This window comes from Bos grunniens, chromosome 8 (assembly GCF_055505025.1).
Source record: "Bos grunniens cultivar Pamir isolate PY7600 chromosome 8, Bosgru_T2T1.0, whole genome shotgun sequence".
In the NCBI taxonomy this organism is placed as follows: Eukaryota; Metazoa; Chordata; class Mammalia; order Artiodactyla; family Bovidae; genus Bos; species Bos grunniens.
In genome coordinates, this window is record NC_141172.1 from 18831578 (window position 1) to 18856700 (window position 25123).

General features: G+C 42.4%; 1 protein-coding gene across 28 annotated transcripts in view; it reads left to right on the plus strand.

Annotated features, from left to right (window-relative positions):
• The first annotated feature begins 1223 nt into the window (after positions 1-1223).
• Positions 1224-25123, plus strand: part of ELAVL2 (ELAV like RNA binding protein 2) — a 142019-nt gene continuing 118119 nt past the window's right edge. For 5 of the 28 annotated variants that reach the window (XM_086414244.1, XM_086414246.1, XM_086414249.1 and 2 more), the window contains exon 1: positions 1274-1840. Coding sequence is in view for 12 of the 28 variants with exons in the window: in XM_086414264.1 (XP_086270390.1) it covers positions 5162-5307 (146 nt within the window). In the remaining 16 variants the exon portion in view is untranslated. Of the gene's footprint in view, positions 1841-5144; positions 5308-5799; positions 6107-25123 lie in introns of those variants that run through there. The other 23 variants (XM_086414238.1, XM_086414241.1, XM_086414265.1 and 20 more) reach the window with 16 other exon arrangements.

Sequence of the window (25123 nt, forward strand, 5' to 3'; positions counted from 1 at the left end):
TCCTTCCATCCCACTCCGCCCTCCTGCCGTCTCTAACTCTTACCTGTGCCTCCTCTTTCCAGCATTCTCAAAGATAGTGGCTAGTAATAAACAAGTAAAGGAATTTCTTTTGGAAAGGAATGAGCTTCTAGAGAAGATATTACATTGTGTAAGAATTGTAAGTACTGTGTAGGAAGCTGGTGCTATTTTTCAAGATTAAAAGAAGAAATTCAAGCTGGAAAAGAGCCTAGGTCAAGTGGATATTGTTTCTACTTATACATCAAGTCGATCCTGACGACTACAGTTTCACTTGGAGGATGAAATAAATACCATGAATAAAACTCAATTTCAGCTTCCTGAATGTTATTAATATATGGAATTTAATAAAGTAGTCTTCATCTATAAAGCAGAAGGGTTGACAGCAAGCACCTGGTCTTCTGGTTAAACTTTCTAAATCCAGATAAAGGCTCGACTATCTTTACTGTCAGCAATACATGTGTGGTCCAAGAACTGTACCGCCAGCAAATGCAGAGGAGTGGCTTGTTCTAATTTTATATACAGCTGCTCTTTTTGAGAGTCATCATACACCTCAAAGTGAAGGACCTTAGCTCAACTCAGTACCTCTTTCCCTGGACAGGATGTTTATCCTGCACTTTTCTATTGTAACATGAAGTGATAGGTAATTCAAACCGTGCAGCTTTATTTGAAAGCATTTCTGACTTCATTCTTTTCCTAAAAACCCAGAGAAACAGCAGCACTATGCATATATTCAAATAGAGAAACACATAAAATTGCCTACTATCTAATATAGCATACTGGAACACAAATCGAAAAAGGCATGCGTGCAAGTAATGGATGTACATTCATCCCTTTCACTCAGATCAAAGACAGGGAGCTCTCAATGACTCATACATACCGGACAGAGTTTTAATGTTATAAAGAAACGTGCCACAGATGCGGCAGTGATGGCAAAGGAAATGAGTCTTTCCGAAGCAGAAAGATTTAAGAAGAAAGGAGGTCGTGCCATATCGCAAACTCTGATAGTACAGTTCCAACCCTCCCACGTTGCTCTCTCCCCATCTCTTTTTGCTTCTTGCATTTCCCTTCGCCGCCAGTGTTAAGTGTGTACCTCTCCGCACAACTTACCTTGAAACGGGACTCCATTGAGCTCTCGAGAGTGACACAAGCACCTAGCCAATCATATCGCGCGGCCTCGCTTGGGCGGACTCAATAGAACCGTCTAGGCCAATCAGGATCCTAGGGAGATGAGCAAGTTGCGTTGTGAAGCGACCTAGCGTATACTTCCGCGCGTGCTGCTTGGGATAGGAGCCTGGCAGAGCAGCTGCACACACGGCAGTGCGGAGGCAGAGAAGGGGTTGGTGATACCGTGCTATAAATCTGTGGTCCAGTCCACCTCCCTTTTAAGACGTCCTCCCCCCTTATTTCTGTTCTCAGTTAGAGATGCAGCAGCTTACTCCTGTAGCGACCTACTAAAAAGCAACAAGGAGAAAGACATCGTCTTTTTGAAAAAACGTTCTTTCGTCTCTTTCTTTGTTCCTTCGTTTGTTTTTCTTGCCCCTTTTTGTTTAGTTGAAAGGCAATAGGAGGGTAGTCTCTCCGTCTTTTTAAACTCTCTTTTTTAAGTTTCCCCTCCCCTTTCATATTTTTTTTTCGCCATTTCTTTTAGCGTTGGACTTTGGGGTCGAAAGCATTTCTTTTTATTTGCTTCTTTTAAGCCGAGCACAGTTTAGGTTTCGTGCTGTCTTAAGAGAACTATCCAGCAGCTTCTTGCTCATCCTTATTGGGAGAACTGCACCGTTACTTTAAAAACACACATACACAAAAACCTTAAGGGAGAAAGGTAAGTTTCGGTTTGGTTTCTTTAATCATTAGTTGCAGCGATGCGCTGGCAAACCCAGAAAACCTGTAAGTGAGCGGAATACAGAATAAGAAGTTAATTGCACATGTTTGTCTCATTTCAAAGCTACTGCTCTGCTTTTTAATTCTAGAGAGCTAGACTAAAAGACAGTGGACGCATGCTTGACGTATTGAATATTCGCAAATGTCAGGGGCAAAAACTTAAGTGGTAAATGTGGCCAGTGTATAACAGGGGTACAGTGGGAGTCTAGATGATCAGTGAACTGGGATTCAGGTTGGAAGTTCATTTCGTGGGAAGAGAGGGATAACTTGGGTTTAAGGGAGGATGCATGCCTCTACTTTCGCGAAGCAACCGAAGGACCGTAGAGGCTTTAGAACCATTAAGGGGAATCAGAAGCCTGGACTTGGAGATTAGACCAGCGAAAACCCCATACTTAATTGCATTAACCAGATAACATGTGCTGGGGAGATAGGATTGCCAGATGGAATTTAGATGCTGCACCAGGCAGCGAGTTGTAGTTGACTGAAAAAAAGTACATGCCGCCCGAGGGCTGGGGCTGGGGCTGGGCTGGGGTGGGTAGAAGCTGTCAAAACTCATCATTGCGAGGTATACGGACTCTAAATCACGGTCGCCAATTATCGTGCTTCTGTTTTAAAAGAAGATAGCCAATTTAGGGCCGAATTCTTAAGCCTGTACCGGATATGAGATTCCCTTTGTTCAGAAAAGCGTAAATAAGATCCTTAGAGCTGTGTCTGTGGAGGGGCGGCTGCATGGAAGCCGAACTGTGCTGGGCGCTGGGAAGTGGATTCCAAGCCCTGTCCTTGGTCCTACGCGGCTGACTTCGCCTTCTGGGCGAGGGGGAACCCCTTAGCAGCCGACAGGGCTCCACAGCCACCTCAGTAGCCAACTAGGCTACAGAGCCCTCACTCACCCCCTTCCTTGCTGCACCGCCCCCCCCCCCAGCCCCCGTTTTCTCGAATAGCTATTGTTAAACTGACGCCTGAAGAAAGATGGTTGGGGATGAGACGCTGGGCAGACTCTTGCTTCATTTTAACTTTTGTGATTTGTCAGGGTTTAGGAGAAACCAGCTGGCTTTCTGCTGCGAAAAAGAGAACTCAGGGTAGAGGTGGGAAAGGGGGAGGATGTTCGCGCTGGAAGGGTGATCTTGGGGCGAGGAGGGTGGAGGGAGTGGTGGTGGCGCTGGCTTTGCCTAAGAGAAGTTTAAATTATTGGCACGAGGGGATGTGGGTGAGTGTGTGCGTGAGAGCGCCTGTGTGGTGCTTGAGAGGGAGAGGATGGGGGAAACATACAAAGCCGGCTGGGGTTAATTTCTCTTTGCTCTCCTCCCCACCCACCCACCTGGTTCGAAAAGCCAACGCTCGGCCGGCCTCCTCTGGACTCGACTCTGCCATCTCTGGGGCAGTGGGGGTTGGGGATTGCAAGGTGGCAGTGCCTACCACGGGATCTCAGCGGCGAACAGGACTTCGTGTGGCCATTGTTGCTTAATTTATGCCCAGCACGTTGCCACATACCCACCTATTTCACGTTTGTAAAGAATTAATATGAGAGCTATACAACTGTGGGAAATTGGAGGTTGGATACATTTCCCGTTTTCCATTTTCGAGCATAGGTTAGCGAAACTGATGTCGCTGGGTGTTTTCTCTCATAATTACCAACTGCAGATCTGGCTTTATTGTGGCCCGAGTGAGAGAAATAGTCAACCATTTAGAATTTACTCTTAATACGGCTGGGCCAGGATGGATGTTCCTGTACTTTCTCCGCGAACAGGTTCTTTTCCCTCTCCTACTCATGTACAAACACTCCTGTTGGTTAAGATTCTAAACCTTCAGGCTTTTCCTACATTTATTATACCCATCCTCTGGATGTTGAGAGTGCGAGGGAAGTCGAGGTGATTTATTTCTTAGGCCTACAGTGCAATCTATAAAATGTAGTCTTAACATGGTGGGGGGAGGGTAAAGAGTGGACATTAATAACCTAAGAAATTATTTCCCAAACAGGAAATCAGTTCCTAAAAGTTAGGGGAAAAGGTGTGAGTGTTTGGGGGATGGAAGGATAGGAAGTCTGGGGCCCATAAAATTTCCTTGGTAAAATGGTTTCTTAAATGGGACATCTGAAAGATGTATTAGAATCTGAACAAATAAGTCTGAAAAAAGAGAGACAAAATGCCGAGTGTTTAAATATCACCTTTTGGGGGATTAAAAAGTAACTATTTCTCTTAGTTATTGCTTAGTGTGTCTTACACCAGGTACTCCTGGGTTCCCCTTCCCTCTTTTAACCAAGTGATTGGCAAGCCTACTTTATAAAGCTTAACCTATTCTGGAGTTCTCCACGAAAATGCAGTGTTAGCCAAGTAGAAGCGCTTTGGAAGACTTGGGGAACTCTGTTGAGAAAGAGGACTCCCATAACTTCAAGAAGTCAGTTTCAGGAAGTAGGGCGTCGTAAGGCATTCTAAGAGTTTTAGGCTTGGATTGGCAAATTTGGTAGGCCCATTTTTGCCTGACGTTTCGAAACAGGCATTCTTAGCAATCCCGCCTGCCTGGGATGGAATATTATAATTGACTGTTTAGAGGGAGGTCAGAGAGACGCAGGCGCTTTGAGCCATTTTCCCAGGAACCCGTACAAAGTCAATTAAGGTCATTTAATTGCAAATCGTAACTGGAGTGACAACAGAAATGCTGATACAGAATCAATTAGCTCTTTCTGGTGTCCCTCGTCCGGGTCCCCCAAGTTGAGGGATGGACTTCTCCATTTCGATCATGGCTGAGCCCCCTGCTTTACTGTGTCTGATTTAACTTCACGCAAGAGGGCAATTTTGTCTCCCCTACCCTGGTCCTGGGTTAGATGAGTCTTTCCCCTCTTTTCCCCCAGCCCCGCCCGTCGCGTGGGGGCGGGGAGCGCTGGCCGCCCTTAGCGGACCTTGCTGCATCAAACCCGCATCATGCCCTTGAAGCTGTAACCTCGGTCACGTTCTTGCGGCGACTCAGCTGCCCACTGCTCAGTTCCTTTCTCTTACCTCTTGCGATTACAGGTAGGTTTGACAGGTGATATTTTTAAATGTAGTTTTTTAGGGGGAAGGGTTAAAACGGAAGCTTTTGCAAAGGAAAAAAAAACAACACGACAGGTGCTCTCGTAATTAAACGGCTGAGCAGGTGTAAAAACGTGCTTCCGCCGCGTGGCTTGGAGTCGGTTTTGACTCCCAGCCTTGGGTTTGAGGACGGGCACAGGTTTTTCCTGAGGAAAGAGATTGAGCAGGGCGTGGGGGCGGGCCAAGGAAATACAGCGATGGGACGCCCCCTCGGTGAAGAGTTGGCCATTTCAGGGCTTCGGTGGGTGGCGTTGGAAGGATGCGGCGAGAGGCAGGCGCTTATACAGTCGAGTGCAGGATTTCCTACTTTTGCGTTTGAAGCAGAGAATAGCACCCCGCACAGGTACTCGGGGCTTATTTGAACATCAGATTCCATCTAGAAAGGCAGAGAAGGGCAGCGCCGGCAAGCCTGTAGTTTTTCGCGAAGGGACCGGACCCTTCCGCTGTGAAGTAGGAAAAAGCCCTTTAGCTTTGCTTGCAAGATGTGAGTGTATGTGTGTGTATATATATATATATATATATATATATATATATATATATATATATATACTTGATACACATGATATATCAAAGTACCCCTCGCGCAAATCTCTCTGGTTGCCGGTTAGCGTCCGGAGCCTCGGGGTTTGCAAACTTGCACCTGGTATTTGACGCTTCTGGGTGCGCGACGCTTTCCGCGCTGCCCGGGGAACCTGGTCAGGGGGCCTGCTCGGAATCGGAAGCCGGGCGAGAAGGACGGGAGCGGCTGCAGTCAGACGTCTGCTCCCAGGCACCGACCCTCGGGGCGGCCGGGCAGGGCACGCGCCGGCGGCAGCAGCCGCGGCGCCGCGAACTCGCCGCCGGCCCCGCCTCCTGGCGCTCTTCCAAGCAAGCCCCTCCTCCCCGCCCCGCTACAAACGGCGGGACCGCGGCGCCCGGGCGTCACTGAGGCAGCTGCCGGCCGGTTGAGGAGGCCGGTCACCGGCGCGCGCGGGTGGGGCGTGGGTTCCGCCGGGTTCCAGTCCGCCTTCCCGCCACCGTCAGAACTGGGGACGCCGCCGCCACCACCGCCTCTCCGCGGAGCCCGCCCGGAGCGAATCCTCCGCGGCTGTGTGACGGCCGGCGGCGCGAGCAGTAGTAGCTGCAGCTCCGAGTCGCAGCAGGCAAGTGCAGGGGGCGTGGGGTGGGGGCGGGCACGCCTCGCCGGGCCATGAGTCGCTTTCGGACGCCGAGGCTGAGGGCGGTGCGCGCCGCCGCGGCGCTGGGCTGCGGAGTCCGGCCTCGCCTCGGCGGGAGCCCTCGTCCGGGCTCAGGGCGGGAACGCTGTTGGGGGCGGCGGAGGTGGTGCACGGGAAGTTCCTAGAGCTCGGCCCCTGGCGGCGGGAGTCGAAGGAATTGGGCGCCTCGGGAGGTGGCACCGCCCCTCGTGTGGGCACGGGCTGGTTGGGGGCGGCGGGAGCCTAGCGGGACCAGTCGCGCCCGGCAGCGTGCACGGGCGTGGACGTGCCCGGGTACGGCCGCGTGTAGCGCGAGAAGCACTGCGCCGAGACGCAGGTGAGTGTATTGGAGGGAAAGTGGGGGAGGGGGCTTTTCTAGAAAAAGGGCAGGATTCCTGTGGTGCACTGGCACCTCCGCCTTGTGGGAGGTGGCGTGCACTGGCTACCCCAGCCGGGTGGTATCAGGTCGTGTGCCCCGTGGTCCGGCGCCCCAGCGCGCGTGGCCCCCGGCGCTCTCGGGGCGTCTCGAGACTTGCCGCGGTCGCGCAGTGTGCGGAGGTTTGGGACCGTGGGCGCCCGGGGCAGAGCGGAGAGGCTCCTCGGGCCGCTCTCCTCCCTGGCGCCGCGTCAGGTGAGGTCGGGTGCAGTCGCGGGAGGTCGCAGCTCGAGGTCGCACCCGGGTTTGCGCGCGAGCGGTGCACTGGGCGGGAACCGCGGGTCGGGTCTGGCGGCCGGGTGAGGCAAGCTCCCGGCTTTGGCTCGCGGCGGCGGCAGCTGCCTCTTGCTCTGCCAGCTGCGCCCCGGGGCACGGACGTGTGAGCATGCCCTGGTGAGACCGGTAGAGTCTCGGGCGGACCTGCCTCGGTTCACCAGCAGGTGCTCCTCCAGTGGTCGTGACAATGACCAGCAAACAGCCTTCCACGGCGTTTCCTTAAAAGCCGACTTGTTATCCTAGAGGGCTGGAGCGCAGAATCCTGCCTCTAGATGTGACCTACAAGCACGGAGTCGTAGTTGTCCAGTTGATCATTTTAATAGTGTGCGTTTTAAAAGATCGTCTTTACGATAAAAAATTTTATCTCTTCTCTACGTTTTATAAAAATGTGCAGAGACAAGGGTTTCTTATCGGCTCTCTACTCTCCTTTTTTCCTTCCCAAAGGATGGCGTTTAACAATGCCAAACGAAATATGTCCGGCAAGGACAAAGAGGTTTTAAAAACTTAATATTTCGGTGGACCTACCCATAATAATTCTATCTTCATAAAAATGTACCTTAGTCCCGAACTTACCGGCAAATAAATCCATTTAGGAACGCTGCTAATACCAGTTGGGGTGTAATTTCCCCATCCCCTTAAGTAAAATCGGTTTGTTTGAAATACTGTTCAGTTGCCCTTGAAGACAACATTGTCCAGAATCGTTTCCCCCAGAGTCGTCTGAATTTTTCATTTGTGCTAAGGTCGCTCTTTTTTGCGGAAGCTGATCTGGAGTCTCCATTTTGGTGAGCGGGCGGAAAAGGTTTCCTGGATCTACTTTCTCATCTGGACCTTTGGCTCTAGAAATGCGAGACGGACTTGCTGGAGGACTGCAAGGTTACTGCGTTTGTTTTTGAGCTGTTCCTTATAATAGGTTTGTAGGAATGTTGATGTAACACTTTTTAGGGGGCGGGGGATGTACATACTTAGAGAAAGTTCTCTTGGAAATGGAGGTAGAGCTATGAGGGGGCAAGAGGGTTCTGGAAAATCAGATTTTGAAGGAACACATAACATTTGATTTTCTATGCTTCCTCTACTTCTCTTTTCCTTCTTGAGAGAACATTTTTGTGTCTGTGTGCTCAAAACTGGCCCCTTAATGCCCTTTTGGGTAACTTTGTGCTGCCACCTTTAGGGGAATAAGGTTTTTTTTCTCTTCAAAGACGAGTCGTAGGCGTTTAAGGTGTCCTTTCTCTCCGTTTTTTAGGTATTTCCTTCTCTGTATCTTGTTTACTCTTAGAAATTATATCGGGTCATCTGTTTAAGCTTCACACATTCTTTCTCCATGGTTCAAGAGAATTCTAGTTTTAGGATATTCTCCTAGAATCGACCAGGTACCCCAAACTGGTCAATGTCCATCAGGCCTATTATTTCCTACCGAACCTAGTTTTCCTGTTCTAGGCTCAGAGTGTGTTAGTAGTTAGAGTTCCTTTTTTGGTTTTGGTTTTTCGGTTGGTTGGTTCTGGTTAATGCTTCTTCACCAGAGAAGCAAGATAATTCTGTCTGGTTGGGCGCTTTTAGGTAAGACCCAGCTCCCAGCCGGTTAACTGGAGAACAATGCTCTTAAGTGGCATTTCTGCTTTCTCAGTTCTTAATCTAGCTTCTGGTTCTTTGTGTATAGACAGATGTTCCTGGCTGGATGCTTGTTGTCCCCTTTCAGCCTTTCTAGCTTTTTGTGCTTTTCATGTTAATGTGATTGTTACAAAATACTGCTTTACCTCAAACGTCTTTTTCTCTTCTAGAAGGAAGGTGCACAGTTCTCTTTAAGGACACAACAGAGCCATCCAGAATACCCCAGCTTCTAGGCTAGGGTCAACCTTTTCCTCTTTATTTGATTGGAGAGAAATCTTTCTAAAAAGTGTGATGCCCTTTAGGCCTCAGCATGGTGCAAGAGCACTACAGTGGCAAAACACTCTTTGATGTTCTTTGTCCCGGAAGGCCTAAAATACTCTGAAGCAGCATCTTACCAAGACTGACTTTTCCCTCACCTCTTTGATGGTTTGGGCTGTCTGGTAGGGTCAGTTCTTTTTCTCTTACTTGAAATCTTACTAAATCTACCATATTATCACATTCTTATTGTCACCTTTCTCGCTGATCATGTTTACTTGGAAGTAAGGAAGGTTGGAGATACACAGTATTTAGCCTGGCCAGGTTAGTTTTTTTGATGGTGTAGGGCCTGGATGATGTGCCACCCTGTGGAAAACCTACCCTAGCGGTTTCTGGTTCTTTGGAAAATCAGCTGAACAGGCCAATGATCATAGTAAGCTACCATATCAAAAACGGTGATGACGATGATGTTGTTTTCTTTAGCGTTAGTAGTTGGTTGGAGGCAGGGCTGCTGAATGGGCCCGTGAAACGGACTGAAAGGGGCCAAGCCTGCCCCTTGAAATTCTTGATTTTGAACAAGGGGACCAGTACTTTCGTTTTGTTCTGGGTCCCACAGAGTATGCTGCTTGTCCTGCTTAGAGGCTGTCTCAATCGTTAATATTTAGCTGCTAGCTTTGCTGCTTTGTGTTATGGAAGTGTTGGAAATCCAAGGCTTTGTGCAGTGGTGATGCCACACCCAACTCTTGAATTAACTCGGTGGAGGACATTAGATGCATAGAATGTTTACTTGCTCTGGCCAGTTTCCTTTTACAGATGTGGAAGTCTTCACTGGTTCTCCTTACTTCCAGAACCCACATGTTGTGTACTCGGATGCCAAACCCATTGTTTTGTTACTAATTTGGAAAGAACATTTATCATCTGTTTATTTGATTCTAGATACTGGTTGGTTTGCAACGCTTGTTGATTTTTCTTTGATTTCAAGTGCTAAGTATCAACAGAAGGCACTTAAGCTTAAAGGCAGTAATTTGTTTTAAGGCTTTTTTGTATTAAAAGATATGCATTTTTTATGGTTTAAGTAGAACTGGTAACTTGAAGTCTGAACTAAAAATAGGAATTAGTGTAGAGTAAAATCTCACAGGGTTTTATGGTATATTTGAGAAAATTTTCACTAACAAGAAATGAACAGATTTGGCTTTTAGCATGCATCATGTATATCATGACTTTAATTTTGGTAAGGTCACAGGAATTTTTTTTTTTTCCCTAAAGAAAGATGACTTTCTATATCAGCAGCCTTGTTTGTAATCCACTGTATAAAACAAAACAGAAGGCGGCGACTCTGTAACACTGCACTAGGTGCATCTCATGTATACCGGCTAATACAAATGCTGAGTTTCCAGAGATTAGTCTACGTAAAAATACTTGTTTTTGGGTAAAGATATTATTTATTTTCTCAGCGCTTTGGGTTAGATTTTGAATACATCAATTTTATTAATATTCTTAGCTGTGTATTTCCCTTTACAGGGTTGCTCATTAGTTTTGTGTGATGACAGATAAGGGTTTTCCTTGTTAGCAGCCTTTATGCAGAAGAAGATAGGTGCTTTGGCAAGGAGTGGGATAAGTAAAATAACGGAGAAGGTCATAGGAATAGGTGGTGTGGGGTTGAAATCGAACGAATTTGGAGGTTGCCTTATTAATTGCAAGTAATTGTGTTTTTTTTTTCTTTTTAATAAACTTGCACTTTCCTAGTATTTGTTTTTATTACTGATTTCATTATATCAGTTTCTGACTGAAAATGAGTAGCAAATAAGGTTTGGCAGTCAAGACCCTCTTTCCTGCTTTTAGAAATTATTTGAAAAAAACCGAATGCTTTTTCTCAATAGATTTATTTATCCTGAGACAGTTATAGTAAAATGTTAGATTTTTTTTTTTTTTAAATCATGAAGGTTTTGTTTTAGCATCAGTTAAGTTTCAGACTATTAGGTTGAGGTATCTGTATGTTTTTTCTTTCTCTAATAGTGGTAATTTATACCAGCCTTTTTCCTTGAATTAAATAAGGAATCTGTCTTATAAAAAGGAAATTTATATTTTACATGACTAGTGTTTCTTTTTCCCCAGAATTTTTGTTGTTGTGGGCTGTTGATTACTGGAGATTATTTCAGCAGCTTTAAAGACTGTTAATGGAATAGCACAAAAATCCTTATTTTCATATATATCAGACTGATTAACTGTTCTTTCAGGATGGATTTTCATTTTATTTTGTTTTGCTTTTAGTTGTCAGATTCACTACAATCCAAGCTCAGTACTCCGTTTGACTTATCTCTTTAGGAGAATATGGGCAATGGTTGCTTTAGAATTCTCAGCTTTCCTGTGTTTCCTTATTATGGAGTCACTGTAAAACTGAAACTTCTTGTCAAGATTGAGGAGTTTTGAAACTCTCTGAGAATCTGAAGAAAGCTGTGGGCCTTCTTTCACTGGAGAAATTCACATCTACAGAAATTTCCATACAGTTTTTTGCCATCTTGCCCTCTGGAATAAAGACTATTAAAGTTCTATTTGTGAAACGGGACTTTGAGACTTGGAGTTGTCTTGTGTTGGTGAGAGCAGGGAGAAGTCACTCAGCTCTGTTCTGTGTGCCGGCGTGTTAGCGGTGCGGGCCTTCAGCTTTCAACCAGGACAGACTCTAAGCTCCCTTGTCTCCTCACAGTTTGTTTTAAAATCCATTCTGATTTTGTAAACAAATATTATACTTGTAAGGTGGTCTTGTGAGCACGGTGCTGCCAGTTTAGCTACTAAGTTGTCTTGCTTGAGTAGGTTTTGTCACTTCAGTTGAAATTCTTCATTTAGCAGAGCCAGGAGGAAAATACTAGGCTGGAATTTTGAAGTTTCCATTGTCTGATTTTTGACTCAGTTACCTGTGTCCTTGGTTTCTTAACCTTTGAGTATAAAACCTCAACCCTCCACATCTCTGTGATGGTGTGAAGATCAGCATATTAAAGTATAAGATTTCCGGCAGTGGAATGACAATGTTTCCTGAATTGGAAAGGTGGTAATAGGTGGACCTTATAGATGACTTTTATATATTTGACTTTCAGTGTGTTTTATGAACCATTGTTTTTAGAACATACCATCCTTATAGCATACTGTCATATAATATATATTTCTGCCATGGAGAAAGAAAATTCCCAGACTGTAGGGAGGTTTTGGGAGAATTATGTCTTTGAACATTTCAATATGGAAATAGATATAAATATATCAGTGGAATTTGGAAGGGAAGTTTAAAATGTATTTTTTTCTTGAAAATATAAATAAAGTTAAGAGATTACATGTAAAATTATGAGAATTTAGCCAGCTGACATTCCAGGAATATAAATGTCTCAATTTAAATTTTCCATCTTTTTTTCAATGAGAAATCAAAGTCTAAAATTTAAGCATTTACATTAAAATAATCAGTCCATATTTTCTTGATTTGAATTTTAATCTCTTATCAAGGATCTATTCCTATACATCAAAAAAAAAATGAAATTTACACAGAAGTAACATTTTTTTCCGTGTTTGTTTTAATACCCTCTCACACCCCAAGTGAAAAGTCATTGATGAATGCCCTGTCAAGTAAGTTATTGGAAATTGCTCACCTGTTCAGTTTTTAAAGGATGTTTAACACTTTTTTATCCTTTAGGCATCATTTGTGTATATCAGAAATAAAAGAAGTATGTCTCAAAGCAAATAAATCACAGCGTATTTGAAAATAGATTCACCAGATTAAGGTGGGGAAAATATTCCTGGAACTGATGGTACTTGGTCCTGAATTTCCTCTGAGCTGCTTTTCAGAAGTGAGCTTTTTCTATTTCTCCGTTGCTGCTGCTCTGCTGGAGGTACCTCTGGTGACGCGAGGATCACCCACCTTTATTGCAGAGCTATCTAGAATGTTTTAAATATACAAAGCTTATTATAGAGTGAGCAAGTTTCTATAATCTCTTCCAAGGTAAGGCCTATTTCTGTATGAGTTTACTCAACACCACTTTGTCTCCCCTAGGTGCTACTTACTGGTGCCTGGCTTGTTTTGTTTAAACCCTTTGGGTCCTTTCTGGCCTGTGACTGTGAATGACTCATGGACTTTCCCCAAATACCAGAACACCAGTGCTTTAGGCCTTTATCCTTTCCTTGCCTTTGTTTCTGCAGAAACCACCCACAGCCTTCCTCTCCTCTGTGACCCCTCTGTGCTGGCCCTTAGTCACCTGTCTGTGCTGCTGAGCCCCGTGCCAGCTCTACTAGCCTGGCAGTTCTGGGTCAGGTGTAACCTACTCACTTGCCCTTTTCTTATTTGGCTTGCACTTTTGCATTGGCCCTTAAACATTTTGTTGCATTTTACTCACTGAAGACTCCCTTCTGTGACCAAGACAATTGCTATTACAAAACAAAAAGGAGAAATAGGTATCAACAGACAAGTGAATTCAGCCCCTGATTCCAAATGGTGGCCCATGGGTTACATATTCTGAAGTTTTTATTTGGCCTAAATTATGTTATTAGAAAAGTAGTGAGTTGTTGGTTTAGGCTTTGGGAAATATCAAATAGAGATCTAGAGCCCTATTTGTGTTGTCTCGGAAATGTGTGAAGATGGAGCAACACTGAGCCCATATTCCTTAACTGCACCCTTTATGTGGAGCCTGGTTTATTTCACTTCAAAATAAATTGCTGTCTGGCCTTTATGGGTATTTGAGCCTGTGAGTTTAATGCTACAATTCCTAAAGTCATGGGAATTAAAAAGTTTATTCAAATATTTAGGCAAAGGCAATAGTTCTAAAGGCTTTAGTTCTTTTGATTTTCTTTGTGTTTACAAGTAATATTTGAATTACGTTAGGTTGTTCCTTACAAATACACATCTTGAAGTCTTTGTTTTAGATAGAGAAGTCTTGTCTTTGACCTTCTTTTCCTTAATGCCTCCTCCTTCCTTTATATGTGCCTGCATCAGTTTATCTTACCTTTTCTCCGCTCCCACTCTGGGATTGTAGACCTGCCCCTTTGGGAGCAAATATTTCTTTCTGCCTATTGCCTGCTTATATTTGTTCAGATGCTTCCAGGTCAGCAGAAGTTTCTTGGTGCTGTGAAAACTAATAGGATGTTCCAAACTGTTTAAAAGAGGCCCGTGGCCCACCTGCTAATCTCAGTGCTGATGGTGTCAGCTTAGAAAAGACATTGTCCCCTCAGAATCCTGTGAAGAAGAGCTGATACGAGAGGTTACCAGGTGTGAGGTTTATATGTGTTGTTTTTCTCTCCTGCTCCCCCCCCACCCACCCCTCTTTTTTTTTCCCCAGTCTTCAGCCTTTTCTCCTCTCTAGAAACAGCAGGGCAGCTCTGCAAAGCTTTCTCCCACGTGTGCAGTAGAGCAGGTTGATGCGCCAGCAGAAGTAGAGAGAGGCTCCACATGTCATGTTTGGACCAATGCTGTAATTTTATTTTACAATAAGGAAGGTGGATATTATTAATCTGCTCCAGAGCATAATAGCACAATTTAAATAGCAGAGAGCAACTTTGGTGTGTGTTAATGTCTAGTGAGATGAATACAGATGAATGCTAAGGAGGTAGAAAATGTCAGTGTAGAGCTTTCCTTTTGGTGACTTTAAGCACTTACATTTCTAGTTAACTTTTTGTTCAGCCCGGCACACAGATATGAAGATCTGTTTTATCAAGCTGGCATTAATGTGGCTTCTGAGGACAGAACAATGCTTATAAAGCCCTGCTCTCCTGGCAGCCTCTTGAGCTGGGCCAGTCATAACGAGGAATTCTGTATTGAACTTCACAAAACCCTTCAGAATAATAGGAGCTTAATGCTGGCAGTTTTAAAAATTGGTGCAGTCTTTAGCCCAGCCAGATTTTTTTTGTTTTTGATAACTTGGAGTGCGAATAAAAGTGTGTGCCTCATTTGAGAAAGCAACTACTTTTGAATTAACTCTGTGTATAGTTTAAAAAATACTGTAGGTCTATTCTGAACTTATTTTTCAGAGGCACGTAAAAATAACTCTTGATACTAAGAGTATCTTCTTGGTGTCATCTTCCATGATTATATTATTCTTTTAGATGGGTATGTTGCTTATTTTGACATGCCCTGGAGTGTTTGGTGGAAGGGCTTCCAGGGTGTCTTTCTTGTTGGGGGAATTGAGAATTTTTTTCTTTTTTTAATTGTGTTTTACCTTCCTAAAGGTTGAGAATCATCGTCACGGAGCTTCTGCTGTGCTATCAGAAAAGCTTTGGTTTTGGTGGGCCGGTGGGCTAGTCTACCTTGGAGACAATACTTATTCCAATTCACCTGAAGTTTTTTCTTCCAGTTTTAGTAAAGGATCTTAAGAAACGTCTTCAAGTCTTTTCGTATTGGAACTATGTTCAGAAGCCACGAAGTTTGTGTAATACTTAATGTTTCATCACACATCAATCCTGAGTGCCTAGGTACTGAGAGAGCTTTAGAGGAATTTGTAAAATATCGCTGTTTTCATTCCTTGGTCTGCTTAAGGAGATGAGGCAGAAAAGAATAACTTGAAAGATGTCACAGGCCTCTCCCTCCAACTTTAATAGTCTTTTGAGGACTTGAGAAAAGGGACATAGCTCTGTAGTCTGGGTATTAAGGACATGGCCGGAATACTGCATATTGTTTTGGGGAGAGGGTGTGTGGTTTTCTTGCTCTCCGTGTATATTATATTTGCTTAGTTTTTGTCTTTCCTCCTCCTCAGTCTGTTCCTCCTCCCCTCCCATGTCATTGTTGTTTCTTTTGGGTATATCTTTTGTGGCATGAATAATTACTTCCTGGTTTGCCAGGAGTCCGGCCACAGGTAAAGAATGTCTGTGCAGTGCAGAACCTGCCAAGTGTAAGTTGTGGCTGAAGAGAGACACCACTGCGGCTGTCTTAATTCTGCCATTGTCCAGCAAAGCTTGGAAACATACGTGTGTGTGGAAACACTTGACGCCCCCCTAGTTTTCCCCCCATACTTTTATTCTCTTGCTAACATGTTGTGTCAGGAGCTTCCTCCATGTATAACATTTACTTTTCAAAACACTTAGGAAAAAGTCGTGAGGATGATGTGGCTTCTTCGACTCCTTCCCTGCTAGTGTAGTTGCAGTAGCAGTGAGTGAGTGACAGGCCAGAACCCGGGATGCTTTTCCGAGCACTAATCTCTGCCTTCTCTTTGAGTCTTCCTCATGCTGGGATCACGTGTCCCAAGACCACGTGTCCTTAAGGCTGTTGAATTAGCTTTCTGATGCCCGTTCTTGGTATTCTCAGCTCTGCCTGTTGGCCTTTCTCCATTAGTGGCATTTGCATTATTTTTCTTCTGAAAGGTGATTGGACAGCCTGTATGCTGCTTCATCTCCTTGTTTTGCTGGAGAGGTTCATTCCTTCAGGTGGAACTGGCTCTTCGGAAATATGTATTCTTGTTTCTTGGACTTTTTAAAAAAAATTTGGCTAAGCTACCTGTATTGTTTGTGGACAGTAGGGGGCAAAGTTTGATTTCATGGTGAGCAACATAGTTTGTCATCCAGAGAGGAAAAGTGAAGACGTTGGTACAACTTTCATACAACTTCTAATGGTAGGTTCAGAATTACTGCCTTGTAAGAGTGCAGTGAGAGTAAGAAATTTTGTAGTGGGCAGTCAAGTTGGCATTGTATTAGGTGGTGGGGCAGCAAGAAGCTGCCTGTTTTTAGTTGCTCTAAGTCCTGGTCATTAGGATAGAAAGACAGATGGAATCAGTACTGGAAGGTGGTGTACTGTGCACAGTGATGGAGCCGGGAGACAAGCATTTCCTCTAGGAACAGTGATGACAGCTAGAGTTTCTCTTCTTCGAGGACCTTAAGAGTTGCCTGGGACAGTGAGTTTAGAGGTGAGGGAAATGAAGCTCAGAGCTCGGTGGTTTGTCAGATTCATCCTGCTGAGTGGGGATGAAAGTCTGTGACCCCTACCTAGTTCATGACCTATTACCCTGGACTCCAGAATGATGTTCTTTCTACCTCTGGTAGTTCTGTTGGTTATAGTCTAAGGTGGCTGAGGACAGAGACAGATCCAGGAGGCACCTCAACAACTGTATATCATCTCTAGGTCGTCTTATTTGGCTCCTCAGTGGTGGGGCTGTTTTAACAGGTTTTTGTTCAAAAAGCTTCACTCTGGTCTCTGTAGCAGTCCCAGCGGAATACCCACACCTGTTTCCCCAGGGCCAGGATTCTGACCTTGCATTATTTTAGGTCTATGATCAGAGATCTTCTAGGAGAATTTCATCACAGGCTGGTGTCTTGATGCCAGCTTGCAGTCTTAACCTGCAGGAGTACTTTTTGGAACCATATGAAGTATGGATCTGTAAGCAAGGAAATGAAGACACTGTCTTTTTCAGACTTTCAGGATTCTGTTGGGTTCAGGATGGGGAACGCGGGTATACCTGTGGCGGATTCATTTTGATATTTGGCAAAACTAATACAATATTGTAAAGTTTAAAAATAAAATTAAAAAAAAAATCAAGGGGAAAAAAAAAAAGTTGGTGATACTGTGTGCTGTATTCCTGGTACAGTTGTCATTCCCCATTACCCTAACTTGTTGAAGAGAATCTGTAAGGGATGTTCCTTAAAGTTGTTAGGTTTCTGAGACTAATATGTTCCAAATCTGGTGGGGTTTTAGAAATGGAGCTGTCTTTGTTCTTAGAGAAAGTTGCAGGTCACGTATACCGTAGAATGTATGATGTATAAATCTGAATAAACAAAATAACTACCCAGTAAAGATTGTTACTGATTTATCTTGGTTCTCCAAATTAATTTAGAAAATCCAATTGGAGGGAGGGTGGATGGAGAAGAATACAGATTCAAGATAATCTTTTTGTTTTTCCCTTGAAAGGGGACATCTGTCTTGTTTATTATCTCTTGCACCTAGTGTGCTACTTGTAGTAGAAATTCAGAAAGTTTTTGTTCGGTTCAGTCGCTCAGTCGTGTCCGACTCTTCGCGATGCCATGAATCACAGCACGCCAGGCAGTACCTAAAAAAAGCTATCAATTGAGAAAGTTTTATTTGCATCTGTAGGTAAACCATGAATTATTAAAATTTTAATCACATTGAGGAAATTTTAGCAAAAAATATTGTTTTAACTAATACCATGTTTCCTCAAATCCTTTATGTACAATTTTTACATGTTTTTGAATCTCATAAATATGTCCACTTAATGTACTGATTTTTATTTCTCTTACAGCTGGGAAGCTTAGTGATGTATCTTTCGATCACAGTATTGGAGAATAGAATAGCTTCTTGGTTTCTTATCCTTATGTATATTTTACTTTTTCAAACTTGTAAATATTATCCTTGTGCTCTGTGAAGCTGTTGGAAATCTGAAAAAAAAAAATTGTCTCTACATATTTCAAGCAAGTGTCTCTGGTGTAAAATTGGCCCAACGGGCTATGTACACAGCGAAAGTATAGCATAGCAGTCAGGTGGAATCCTGCCAAGGGTACTCCGTACTGTTTAGCCATATTTAGGACATCACAAGATGAAGTAGAAGTTAAGATAGGTATTGAGAATTCAAAGCTGAATAGCTTTTTGTAAAATCATTTAATTGTAGAGGACACCACAGTCCTCAACTTTGACTTGAATACTGCCTATTTAGATACCCCCCTACTTCTTAATTTCTCTAGGTTTATTTTAAAGTTTGCCTTCACTACCAAAGACTTTGAGTGAAAGTGGTCTACAGTTGCCCAGTTCTCTGAGACACTAAAAAAACATAAAGAGGCCAGGGGACTTGTGATCAGGTCTTGGGCATTTTATATTGAATTTCCCTAAGAATCTTTATGGAACTTTATCTTATGGAATTTTTTTATTGTGACTGGCGCTTCTTTCTCTTCCCCATTCCCTGTGATGATTTCCTGTTTCTTATTGTGTAAAGAAATGAAGCAAATTTGCTGACAGTTTATTAAATAGCTCATGGGTATTTGAAAAAGTCCACTATACTTTTTTGCTAAAAACTGGCTTCTTAAAACTTTAGAAGTTTTTTTTTTTTTTTTGCTCTGGACCCGTAGTTTTATAGGATTTAAATTTTTATGGTTATGTTGTGCCTGTCCTCCTGACCTTAAGGATATTTTGCTGTCTTCTTGATTTCTTATTCATTCCCATTTTTCTTGGATTGTTGATCAACCTCTTTTCTCTGCAGTAGTTTAAAAACAATTATTTTTCAAGCTTATATGTGAAAATATCTTAGTTTCCTCAGTTTCATTTACTTGATAAACATTTGATTCATACTGTATGCCACACACTACCTTAGATATTGAGACATAGTGGTGAATGTGATCTAGTCTTTGCTGACATGAAACTCAGAGTTTAGGAGGAGACATATAATAATAATTCTGGAAATTATTATTTAGAATTGTGACTTGTGCTATACAGGGAAAGAGTCTTTGGGGTGCCTAACTCTGTGGATGGTCAGGGAAGTTCATTTGCTAACCTTATCTTCCGTCCCCCATCTTCCTGCCTTACTCCCACAAAAGCAGACTTTTTTTTTTTTTTTTAATTTCATAGGCATTAGGATATTAGAATAGAAAGGGGTCCTGAAGTTGAACTCTCTTCTCCCTGTTAAATTCATGGTGAACTTTGAATCCTGGATCTGATGTATTAATAGTTTATATCTCACCAAAAATCTGTTCTTAAGTATACAGTAATTGGACAGTTTTCGCACTATAACCTATACAACCACTGCCACGTCCGGCAGTGTTATCTGCATAGTCTGCATCCTTTATTCTCTTTACTCGTGGTTTTGAAAATATGCTGTCTTACCCAGTTTTGAAGTATAATTTATCAACATTATTTGATAATACTTTTCTGGTATAAAGATTGCATTTATAAAAACTGTAAAGAGGAATGTTTGTTAAGCTTTCTGCTTGGTCTAAAGGACTGGACCAACTTGCCCAAAACTATCATTTGTCGTGGTTTGAATTATTTGGTTAATTTATAAATAAACTTTGTAGAATCTCTTTTATATAAATTCCTTTTATAGAATCTTTTATAGAATCCCTGTGCTAGATCAAGGGAACCCACCCTATTACTTCACAGTACTGTGTTCCTCCCAGTATGCATTTAAATTTGAGCTAAAATCAAGTACCATATTATTTTGAAATTGTCTTTGAAACATTTGTTGGGATGGAAGAACTTTGGCAGTTTTTTTGTAGAAACCTTGGAAGACATTTATTGGGAAACACTTTTTTTCTTAAAATGACCTGAATGTCTTTTGGCCAGTCCCTTAATCATAAAGGGCTGTGTATGTTTATAAGATATTGATTGTAGAGTCTGGGAAATTGCTCTAGGTAATTAGAAAAAGAGAAGAAAAAGAGGTTAAAAGAAATGAGGAAGTGAATTCTCCATGTGGCTTATTTCCTCTCCCGCACACATCATCAGAACAGTACCATAAACTTATAGCATGGTATTTTAAAATAATGTCTTACCTACCTATTGGAGCATTGTATTTACTAGAGTATATTGTTTTTTTTAATTGGAGGGTAATTGCTTTACCATGTTGTATTGGTTTCTGCCATACAAGAATGCGAATCAGACATATATATCTATCCCCTATATTATACATATGTATATGTATATATATCCCCCTCTTAAGCCTCCCTCCCCCCATCCCACCCCTCTAGGTCATCACAGAGCGCCAGCCTGGGCTCCCTGTGTTACATAACAGCTTCCCAGTAGCTGTCTATTTCACACGCAATACTGTACACATGTCAGTGCTGCTTTCTCGATTGCTCTTACTCTCTCCTCCCCCACTGCCTCCACAAGTCTGTTCTCTACATCTGCATCTCCATTCCTTCCCTGCAATAAGTTCATCAGTATTATTTTTCTAGATTCCATACATATGTGTTAATACACAGTATTTGTTTTTCTCTCTCTGACTTCACTCTGTATAACAAACTCTGGGTTCACTCACCTCACTAGAACTGACCTGTTTGTCCCTCTTTATGGCTGAATCATACTCCATTGTATGTATGAACCTCATCGTCTTTACCCATTCATCTGTCCATGGACATCTAGGTTTGTTCCACATAGAGTGTGTTCTCTACTCATTGGTTTCCTCAGAGACATGAACTCTGCTGGCTAAAACAGTTGTTTTTCTCTTGTTTTTAATACTGTGTGGTCTTTTGGAAGGTAATCAAAACGTTTATACCCCTGAAGGTTACATCATCTAGAATTGTTTTTTTCTAGTTGGATCTTATTTCATCAAAGCTTTCAGATCTTAGTCCTTTGTTTCTTTAGGTGGAGATTGATGTCAGTGAAATGACACATGAATAATCCCCACTGTTGATTGAGGGAACATAGAAGTAAAACAAGTTTTAGCTCAGAAGAGAATTCTTGTTTTTTTCCTCCACTTTTTTTTTTTCAATTTTTTAATTGTGATAAGATCTACATAATGAAATTTGCTGTCTTAATCATTTTTAAGTGTAAAGTTGAATGGCATTAAATACACTCACATTTTTGGCCAACCAGCAGCACCATACACCTCTGGAACTCTTTTCATCTTGAAAAACAGAAACTCTGTACCCATTAAACATTAATTCTTCATTCCCCCCTCTCTCCAGGCCCTGGTAACCACCATTCTGTTTTCTGTCTCATAATTTTAATTACTCTTCAGTACTTCATGTAAGTAAAATCATTAAGTTTTTGTGCCTGTCTTGTTTTACTTGGCATAATGTTCTCAAGTTTCATCTGTGTTGTAGCATGTGTAAAAATTTCCATACTATTTAAAGCAGAAGAATACTCCATCGTCCATATATACAACATTTTGTTATCCACCTATGGGTGAAGACTTGTGTTGCTTCCACATTTTAGCTATTGTGAATAATATTACTACAAACATGAATGTATGAATGTCTCTGAGGCTTGAATTGTAATCCTTTTGAGTGTATACCAAACATGGAATTGCTGGATCATATGGTAATTCTATTTTTAATTTTTTGAGAAACTACCTTTCTGTTTTCCACAATAACTGTCCCATGTCATTCCCACCAACAGTGTACAAGGTTTGCAATTTCTCTGCATTCTCATCAACTATTATTTTTTTTTGTTTTGTTTCGTTTGATAGTGGGCATCCTAGCAGGTGTAAGTGAAATGTGAAAGTCGCTCAGTGATGTCAGACTCCTTGCGACCCTATGGACTGTAGAGTCCGTGGAATTCTCCAGGCCAGAATACTGGAGTGGGTAGCCTTTTCCTTCTCCAGGGAATCTTCCCAACCCAGGGATGCATTTCGCTAATGACCAATGATGTGCACGCGTGCTCAGTTGCTTCAGTTGTGTCTGACTCTGCGACCCCGTGACTGTAGCCCCTCGGCTTCTCTGTTCATGGGATTCTCCAGGCAAGAATACTGGAGTGGGTTGCCATGCCCTCCTCCAGGGGATCTTCTTCACCTAAGGATCAAGCCCACATTTCCTGCATTGTTGGTGGATTCTTTTCCACTGAGCCACCAGGGAAGCCCAAGCGATGTTGAGTATCTCTTAATGTGCTTAACCAGTTGCAGATCTTCTTTGGAGAAATGTGTGTTCAAATCTCTTGCCCATTTTTGAATTTGATTCTTTGTTTTCTTGTTGAGTTTTAAGTGTGTCTGTGTATTCTGGATATTAATTTTTTATAGATGATTTACAAATCTTGCATTCTGTAAGTTGCCTTTTTACTCTATTGATAATGTCTTGATTCACAATAGTTTTTAATTTTCATGAAGTTAAATTTGTCTGAATTCTAATGTTACTTCCTGCATTACATGAACAGCAAGCATGAGAGTTAAGGGGCTGGTGACGGAAGTGGATTTGGGGGTAACAGTTTCCCATTGCCTTGAGTATAGATTTGTTCTTAATGGCTCTTTGAGTGAGTTTGCATTTTTAGGACACTTACTTAATGTGTTCAGCTCCATTGGAAGCTCCCTGAGGTCAGTGGTTGTGTTTTACAGCTTTGTTCCTTGAACATAGTAGATCCTGTATTTTAAAAATAAAATTTAAAATTATACAGGCCAAAAGTACTGCGTATAAGTTTAATTTTTTAGAGGGATGGTATGGGGAGGGAGGAGGGAGGAGGGTTCGGGATGGGGAACACATGTATACCTGTGGCGGATTCATTTTGATATTTGACAAAACTAATACAATTATGTAAAGTTTAAAAATAAAATAAAATTGGAAAAAAAAAAATAAAGGCATACTCAGCCTTGGTACTCAGACTACTGAGAAGTTGCTGTATATAACATACATATTTGACCAGTTGGGATTAATCAAAATTCTTAATGTTTGAACTGAGCATTTTGAGGTTTTTTATAGACATTAATCATTACTACACAAAAGTATTTTAAGTGCTGGATAGTACATAAGACTAAAAGTCATCTTAAAATATTAAAGTAACAGTGCCGTTTCTCTTCATCCTTTCCTGTGAATAATTACGACTTTCCCAGTTCTCTTTGCACTCTCCTGGCTGGGAAGTTTAACAGTTTACTTGGAGCACACAGGAAAAGACCTGGTGTGGTGCTTCTACAGCCACTTTGACATGACTGAGATTATGCCTTTTACATGTATTTATGACCTCTTTTATATAGCTTCAAAGCATGCTGTATTAAAAAAAGTATCACTGCTTCAGGACTGAACTGAGGTGGCTGTGTTTGCCAGAAGTAAGGAGGCAGGCTCCAGGGATGACTGCCAGGCTGGTCTTGCAGTTTGAAACCTCCTCTGGCTGTTGGGAAAATGACTGCTTTCTGCTCAGCACTGAGTCTTTGGAAGCAGAGATGCTGAGGTCCAAGGTGGAAGCTTTGATCAAGGAAGGCTCATCTTAAGAAAGGTTATTGGACTGGGTACTCCTGAGGTGCGCGCTTGGTGAGCAGACACACACACAGTCCCGGGTACAGCAGCAGCTCCATCTGGTATGTTGCAGGCCTGCCGTGACATAGGACTGTTTGTTCTAAAGCGACTCATTTGAAAACTGCAATATGTTAAACGGGCAGCCCTTCATTGGAGGCCCCTGGTATGCTGGCAGTTCATCAGCAGCAGGGTTGTGATCCTGTCACTTCTTGTTAATGAAGGCTTTTATTTAGCATAGCAAATCATATCTCCTGTTTACATCCACTCTTTCAAATGGTAAACTTGAAAGGGATGTGTGTGACTTTTTATTAATTAGTAGCCATCAGGGTGCTGTGGTTGTCCCTTGTGATCGCCATTTAGCTGCATTTCTTCTCCTGAGATGCTGCTTGTCTTGACTAGGAAAGCCTCCAGATGATTAAAATGATCCTTTTTTTGTTTGTTTGTTGTTTTTGAAGTGGTTTTTTGTCTTTCCTCTTAGGTGGCCATTTCCTCCAGTCTCAATTTCACTTCCATTCTAAAATTCCTAGCAGGGGTTTTATCAGAGCATTTACTCTCCCAGTGCAACAATTTGACTTTCCCAGCACTTGTTTGCTTATTTCTGGGCAGCCCAGGAGAGTAAGTGTTTTGTCTTCAGATAGAATATGCATTTGTTATATACGGCAAATTCAAGAACATAGAGAAAATCAGAGCTGAAGGGGCTCTTATCCACAGTGTTGACCAGCACCTTCATTTTATACATGTGGGACTTACAGTAAAGATGCTGTCAGATGTCTTAGGAATAGTGTCAGCAGTTGGTAACTCTCCACCCACTGCTGGTTCCTGACATACTTTTCCTTCTCCCAGTTCCCTCTCCACATTGCTGCATTATTTCCACTTCATTTTTAAAAATGCAGGCAGTGTCTTGGTGGGATTGTAAATTGATAGAACTTTAGAGGGCTTTTTGGCAGCAACTAGCATAATTAAAGATATAAATTGACTATGAACCAACAATTTCTGTCTTTGTATTTTTGCTCTCTTGTGTAGGGTATTTATTGCAAGTGTTTGAAATAGGTAAAGCCTTGGGTATTTATCAGGGGATCCGTTATATAAATTTGGGCACATCTCCTATAGTCAGCCCCTTTGTGGATTCAATGAACTGTGGACTGTATAATGTGTTTACAATCTGTAGATATGGAACTGAGACTGTGGATACGAAGGGCTGACCTTGGGGCTTGGGAATCCTCAGGATTTTGGTATCTTTGGGGATCCTAGAACCATTACCTTGCAGCTACGAAGAGACCACTTTATAGCTGTCCTAAAGAAAGCATTCTCGTATGTCTGATACTTAGATCTAAAAACCAAGTTGCAAAGACAGTTACAGGATGATCTACCTCTGTGAATGTACAGAAGTATTTGCTTTCTTCACCTGTGCGTGTTTATGTTTATATTGGCTTTGAAAATGTTCAAATTTTTAGTGAAACTGTTAACCTCTGGTGTGTGTGTTGGAAGGATTATATTTTTTTTTCATTTTACAGTGTACGACAGTTAACAGTCTTTGTGTCATATATATCTAATTT